At 47.3% G+C, this 7,266-nt stretch overlaps 1 protein-coding gene across 1 annotated transcript; it reads right to left on the bottom strand.

The window, feature by feature from the left end:
- Nucleotides 1-3,385: 3,385 nt before the first annotated feature.
- On the bottom strand, nucleotides 3,386-6,545 carry LOC143803994 (uncharacterized). The gene is made up of 3 exons (XM_077281742.1): nucleotides 6,025-6,545; nucleotides 5,633-5,880; nucleotides 3,386-3,393 (listed from the first exon to the last, which is right to left on the bottom strand). The coding sequence occupies exons 1-3, from the start codon at nucleotides 6,369-6,371 to the stop codon at nucleotides 3,386-3,388; spliced, it is 603 nt and encodes a 200-aa protein (XP_077137857.1). The 5' UTR covers nucleotides 6,372-6,545.
- Nucleotides 6,546-7,266: the final 721 nt, after the last annotated feature.

Genomic DNA, 7,266 nt, shown 5'->3' with positions numbered 1-7,266 from the left:
TATATGGCGTTGTGGTGTCGCTTTTTGAGTTTGCATTGTCCTATCAGTCAACAGTCAATTGTGGTTGTTTTAATGTTTTGGGCCTATTTTATTGTATGTGGCATTGGATGTGATTTTTTGCTCATTTTTTCATTGCAGAACAAACTTGCAAGAATGCCAAGTTCTTCTGACCATAGCCAATCGGCGCGGGGGAGTGCGGTGAGTAATTATGTCCAGTTGCTTACTATTCGCTGCCATTTGTAGCATTGACAATAATTTTTGTATACAATTTTTCCAGGCTTCTTCAAGTGAGGGGGAAGGCAGTCAGCGGGAGCAGAGAGATCGGGGCCAAGATGTGGCGTCAGGCCGGCGAGTGAGTAATTTTTTTTTTTTTTTATCTTTTTTTTTCAGTAGCATCCTGCTGTGAGGAACATTACATTTGAGGAGCATCCTGCTTTCACTAGGGATGTTTACTAAGCTTAGGCCCCCGTCACACATAGCGAGATCGCTAGCGAGATCGCTGCTGAGTCACAAGTTTTGTGACGCAACAGCGACCTCAGTAGCGATCTCGCTATGTGTGACACGTACCAGCGATCAGGCCCCTGCTGTGAGATCGCTGGTCGTGTCGGAATGGCCTGGGCCGTTTTTTGGTCGGTGAGGTCCCGGTGACATCGCTGAATCGGTGTGTGTGACACCGATCCAGCGATGTCTTCACTGGTAACCAGGGTAAACATTGGGTTACTAAGCGCAGGGCCGCGCTTAGTAACCCGATGTTTACCCTGGTTACCAGCGTAAATGTAAAAAAAACCAAACAGTACATACTCACCATCTGATGTCCGTCAGGTCCCTTGCCGTCTGCTTCCTGCTCTGACTGTGAGCGCCGGCCGTACAGTGAGAGCACAGCACAGCAGTGACGTCACCGCTGTGATCTGCTCTCACTGTACGGCGGCACTGTCAGAGCAGGAAGCAGACTGCAAGGGACCTGACGGACATCAGATGGTGAGTATGTACTGTTTGTTTTTTTTTACATTTACGATGGTAACCAGGGTAAACATCGGGTTACTAAGCGCGGCCCTGCACTTAGTAACCCGATGTTTACCCTGGTTACCCGGGTGCTGCAGGGGGACTTCGGCATCGTTGAAGACAGTTTCAACGACGCCGAAGTCGTTCCCCTGATCGTTGGTCGCTGGAGAGAGCTGTCTGTGTGACAGCTCCCCAGCAACCACACAACGACTTACCAACGATCACGGCCAGGTAGTATCGCTGGTCGTGATCGTTGGTAAATCGCTATGTGAGACGGGGCCTTTAATTACATTATAGATTTTCAGGGCAGCAAGTATTGGGGGAAGGTAAAATAAAGTTGAACTCCCTGCACACAAACATTCCAAAACACAGGTGTAGAAAACATCAATATACATACATCAAATGGCAAAGGATAGGGCAAAGGTACCTATCATGCCAGGTACTGGTGGTTGTTATTATTTGCATATTTGTAACCTATTTGTTTTCTAATTTTTCTAGGTTTCACAACGGGCCCAAGGAGACAGTATTGATGTGGACCTCCTGATCTCCAGCATCCAGGAGCGTGGCCCGTTGTGGGACAGCCGTGACCCTCGGCACATGGACCAGGTGGTGTTGAGGCGTTTGTGGGCAGAGGTGGCAAAGTCGCTGTGGGATGGCTTTGACAGTGCCTCAGCGAAGGCCAAAGGCAACTTTAGTGAGTATTGCAGATACGCTGCTATGACCCATCTTGCCAGGATAAACACAACCGTGTGTGATGCGATCAACGCCTAAACTTTGCATCGCACACGGTTGTTTTATCCTTTTAAAATGCTAAATATGTAACCATTTTTTTGTCTTTACATTCACAGTGAAAAAGTTGAGGACCAGATGGCGATCCATGAAGGACCGTTTCAATAAGGGGATCCGTGCTGCGGAGGAGCAAGCTTGGAGTGGTGCTGTTGCGTCCAAGTCGGTGCCCTATAAATATAACAGGGCACTCCAGTTCCTAAGACCGGTCCTTACCCGCCGACAGTAAGTATTTTGGACACATACCATATTGCACAGCCACATAGTACATTGCCCAGCCACGTACATTGTGCATCCACATAGTATATTGCCAGGCCACTATATCGCAGCCACATAGTACACCTTCTATCTACATATACACATAGTATATTTCCAAAGGAACATAGTGTATTGGCCATCCATGTAGTCATCGTAGCATTTTGGCCATCCTTTTACCCTAGTGGAATGGTATATAGCCCATTAGTAATTTTTTGGGTTAGGCGTGAGTCATTGTAGTCCATGACAGGTTACGTTCTGAATCAGGGTAGTTCTGATCGCAGGAATAATGATGACGTCTGGATCACATGATCCTAACGTCATGGCCGTTCCTGCGATCAGATCAGCAAAGTGACTTTTTTTTTTTTTTTTTAAATGTTTTTCTTGACTTTAAATTTTTTACTAATTTGGCCGCATAGGCAGCATCAAGAAAGATTTTTTTTTCAAAAAATTTTTGAAAACGATGACAGAGGTATGCATTGGCTTTGGCAGCGGGAATGACCAGTAATTTTCTGCCGTAGGTATGTCCATGATTGTTATCGTCAGCCCTAATGGTCAGCTGGCGATAACAATCAGCAATTTATTATAGGCCACACAGACTGAGAGACAGGGGATAATGTATTGATGTGTCATGTAATGTTAATTTTATTACAGGAGTTGGCGTATGTGATAGTTAATTAATTGAAGGCTAATTCTTTCCTTATCTTTTCACAGGACACACAGCAGCACCCTCAAACGAGCTCGCCCCGCAGGAGCGGACCTTCATGAATCGCCATCTGACCCGTCACAGCCCTCCCACAGCGACAGCAGGCTTGCACCACCATCTGGAGAACCGGCAGCCGGTCCATCAGGTGTTCCCCTGCACGAGGCCTCTGGCGCACCTTCGTTTGGGAATTCCCGACAGCGCCAGCGGGCCTCGGACAGGCCAGCCATGCCCGAATTTTTGCATATGAGCACGGTTTTCCAGAACTGTTTCAAGGCGCTGAGCGATAAAATGGACACTCGTCTGTCCAGTATCGAACGGCGCCTTGAAAATATGGAAGCCGAGCTCTCAAATCCGGCCAAACATTTTTTAAGCACTATTGGTAAGGGCATGGTGGAACACCTTACGCCGGAACTCCAGATTTCGGTGATGCAGGACTGCAACACTTCCTACGTGAGGGCTCTGCAGCAGGCTTGGGTCATGCAGTCAGCGACACTGCCCGTAGTGCCGTCGCTGGCTAGCATGACTCCGACTACTGCTGCAGAGCCACTCCAGCCACCCCACCCTGGTCCAAGTGCCGAGCGACGCCACCACAGGCACCATAGCAGTGTGCCGCCGACTCCTGCTCCTGCCAGGCCCTCATCCTCCTGCAGCCATCATTGTAGGGGAGATCGTGGAAAGAAAAGGAAAAGAAAACACAAAAGCAAGAGGACACGCACTGAGGCTCTGGCTGCTCCAGTACAAACAACAAGTAGACGTCAGGGCTCTAGCCGCAGCAGGAGCAGCCAGAGCCAACCAAGAACCTCACAAAGGCTCGTGTTGCCTCCTCCCTCCCCTACAGAGGTGGCGGTTTCCTCCCCATTATACCCTGCGGAGGGTTTAGACCTGCCATCCAGCCTCCTGGACTATAATAGGTCAACATCCTCCTCCTCGTCGTCGTCGTCATCATCCTCATTTTCCGCTCCCCATTCCGAAAAAGAAACCTACCATTCCCCCATGGTGGCACAGGTTGATACCCCCTAAGTTTATTTCCCCTTTTTTTTTTCTGTTTCCCCCCAATAAAAAATGTTGGTTTTAATACAATATTTGCTCTTATTTTCCTGTATACTTCTCAGCAAGTCACACCGTGCGCCGTCTACACATATTTTGTGCTTCAAACACCTCATATATGCAATGTCAGACACTATTTTTACCATTTTTATTTTGCCTTTTTTGGTGTGTCTCTCATTGCTGTATGAGGTGTTTACAAACAATAAAGTGTATGAGGTGTTTTCAATCACTAAGGGTATGTGTCCACGCTCAGGATTGCATCAGGATTTGGTCACGATTTTTCATCGGTATTTGTAACCCAAAACCAGGAGTGGGTGATAAATACAAAAGTGGATCAGATGTTTCTATTCTACTTTTCCTCTAATTGTTCCACTCCTGGTTTTGGATTACAAATACTGATGAAAAATCGTGACAAAATCCTGATGCAATCCTGAACGTGGACACATACCGCAAAGGTACCTTCACACTTAACAATGCTGCAGCGAAACATACAATGATGCAGATCACTGCAGCATCGCTATTTGGTCGCTGGAGAGCTGTCTGTGTGACAGCTCTCCAGCGACCAACGATGCCGAGGTCCCCGGGTAACCAGGGTAAACATCAGGTTGCTAAGCGCAGGCCGCCGCGCTTCCGATGATTACCCTGGTTACCAGTGTTAAATGTAAATAAAACAACAGTACATACACTCAGAATTGCGTCCCCCAGCGTCCGCTTCCCTGCCCTGACTGAGTGACGGCCCTAACAGCAGAGCGGTCACATCACCGCTGTGCTGTGCATTCACTTTCCGGCCGGCGCTCAGTCAGTGCAGGAAGCATACGCCGGGGGACGCGAAGATGAGTATATGTCCTGTTTTTTTTTTAAAACTTTCACACTGGTAAACAGGGTAAATATCAGGTTACTAAGCGCCGCCCTACGCTTAGTAAGCCGATATTTACCCTGATTACCATTGTAAAACATCGCTGGTATCGTTGTTTTTGCTGTCAAAACACAACGATACACGGCGATCTGACAAACAAATAAATATGTTATATGGTATGGTATAAATTTTGTCTTTGAAGCAGGGTAGAAAACTGAAGAAAATTTTTTTATTAAAACACAACATTTTAAAAACAAAGGGTTCCAAGTTTTTGAGATAAGGCACATTACATTGGTGAACTATTTTTAGCATAGTCACACCAGAATACAGTCCAACAGTTTACAACACCATTGTATCTTGCCATGACACACGGCCAACATCTGACACAAAATAGGCCGCAAAACGATCCCTCATCTGCGCAATTTCCACACTTGTCCTCAGAGGATGATCATGGAAATCGGGCAATGGGTTGGCTATGGTTTCATCGAGATCCACGTTCAGTCTCTCTTTGGACAGAATATAATTGTGGAGGACCACACACGCCTTCACCACCTCATCCACTGTCTCAGTTTTCAGATTAATGGCGGATCCTAATATCCGCCATTTGGAGACAAGGATGCCAAAGGCGCACTCCACAGTCCTTCTGGCCCTGGACAGTCTGTAATTGAACACCCTTTTGGTGTGGTCCAAGCCCCGACTGGTGTAGGGTTTCAATAGGTTGGCAGACATTTGGAATGCCTCATCCCCAACCACAACAAATGGCATCGCAGGGCCTTCGGTGTGGGGAAGAGGTCGTGGCTGTGGGAAATTAAAATTGTTCCCATATAATTTTTGGCCCATATCTGACTCTTTAAATGTGCGCGAGTCATTTGAACGGCCAAACGCACCAATGTCCACTGCGAGAAAACGGCAGTCCGCACCGGCAATTGCCATCAGCACAGTGGAAAAATATTTTTTATAGTTATAGAAAAGGGATCCACTTCTCCCTGGCTTGGTAATCCGAATGTGCTTGCCATCCACCGCGCCAATACAGTTTGGAAACGAACACACTTGGTCAAATTTCTGTGCGTTGGCCAACCAGATATCGCTTGTAGGGACGGGTAAAAATTCCTCCCGGAGATTATCCCACAAAGCACGGCATGTCTCAGCAATAATTCCGGAGAGAGTGGAGACTCCAATCCGGAACTGAAATTGAAGGGATCTCAAGGTCTCTCCGGTAGCCAGGAAACTGCCAAGAAGATAAAGAAATTACATTAAAGTACATTGCAATTTATAAAAGTACATTGACCATACCACCCCCAAAAAAAATTAAGAAAAAAAAAAAAAAAAAAAAAGGGAAGAACATATCTCAGTCATTCAAACAGCTACGTACCGTAGAGTCACCAGCAGCCGTTCCTCTGCGGAAATAGCTCTCCGGAGCTGCGTGTCCTGCCTGCTAATGGATCCTTCCACCCGACGCAGAAGATACCGGAAGCTCTCCTGAGACATCCTGGTGTACTGGAAATATTTCTCCAGGTTGTCATTCAGTTCGCCAAACAAGCTATGGTATGCTCCACGGCTCTCCCGGACTTCCAAGATAGGGTGTATCCAAAAGCGGCGACGACTCCATCTCCGTTTTTCCCTTTCCCTTTGATGAGAACAGGCGACAGCATAGGCATGAGCAAAGGCAAATTCCATCTCCATATCCATGTAGATACTGTCCATGGGACGCTCCATCATGAATACCAGCAAAATGGGAGGAATTCATGTCTGCCAGGGTATATATACACAATTACATAAACACCAACCCTCTTCTAGCCATTGGTGGTCCTTATCTACTGTGTAGACACTTTTTTTTGTGGGTGGGATGAAGAATGACTCACTGCACAAAAAAACGCATGCGGCGCAAAACGCTGCGTTTTTTGTTGAAAACGCAACTGCGTTTCCCAAAAACGCAGCGTTTTGCACCGCATGCGTTGAAAGCATGCGGCGCAAAACGCAGCGTTGTGCATGCGTTTTGCTGCGTTTTTGTTTGCGTTGTGCGTTGCGGCGCCGACGCTGCGGCGCACAACGCAAATCTGAACGTAGCCTTACACGGTGACCCAGAAGAAGGTGCACAGGACATAGAAGAGGAGGTCATAGATGACCCAGTTGTTGACCCCGATTGGCAGCCATTGGGGGAACAGGGTGCAGGCAGCAGTAGCTCTGAAGCGGAGGAGGAGGAGCCACAGCAGGCATCAACATCGCAACAGGTTCCATCTGGCAGGCCCGTATCTGGCCAAAACTGTGTGGCAAAACCAAAACCAGTTGTAGGACAGCGTGGCCATCCGGTTACAGTAGCTCAGTGTGCAATGCCTGAAAAGGTATCCGATAGTAGGAAGAGTGCAGTCTGGAATTTTTTTAACCAAGATCCCAATGATCAGTGCAAAGTCATCTGTAAGAAATGCTCAAGGACCTTCAGCAGAGGTCAGAATGTTAAAAATGTAAATACAAGTTGCATGCATAGACATTTAACCACCATGCACTTGCAAGCCTGGACAAACTACCAAACGTCTCTTAACGTTGTAGCACCCTCTCACAAAGAAGCTAGTCAGCAACGCGACATCCCTTCCCTCACTGTAAGCCCACCATTTAC

The sequence above is a fragment of the Ranitomeya variabilis genome, chromosome 2 (assembly GCF_051348905.1).
Source record: "Ranitomeya variabilis isolate aRanVar5 chromosome 2, aRanVar5.hap1, whole genome shotgun sequence".
Taxonomy (NCBI): Eukaryota; Metazoa; Chordata; class Amphibia; order Anura; family Dendrobatidae; genus Ranitomeya; species Ranitomeya variabilis.
Note: the sequence above shows the minus strand (reverse complement) of the source record. Positions and strands in the feature narration are given on the sequence as shown.

Coding starts and splice junctions, on each gene's coding strand:
- LOC143803994 (XM_077281742.1), bottom strand. CDS start 6,371: ATGATGGAGCGTCCCATGGACAGTATCTACATGGATATGGAGATGGAA. Junction 5,881..6,024: donor CGGCTGCTGGTGACTCTACG/GTACGTAGCTGT, acceptor TCTTCTTGGCAG/TTTCCTGGCTACCGGAGAGA.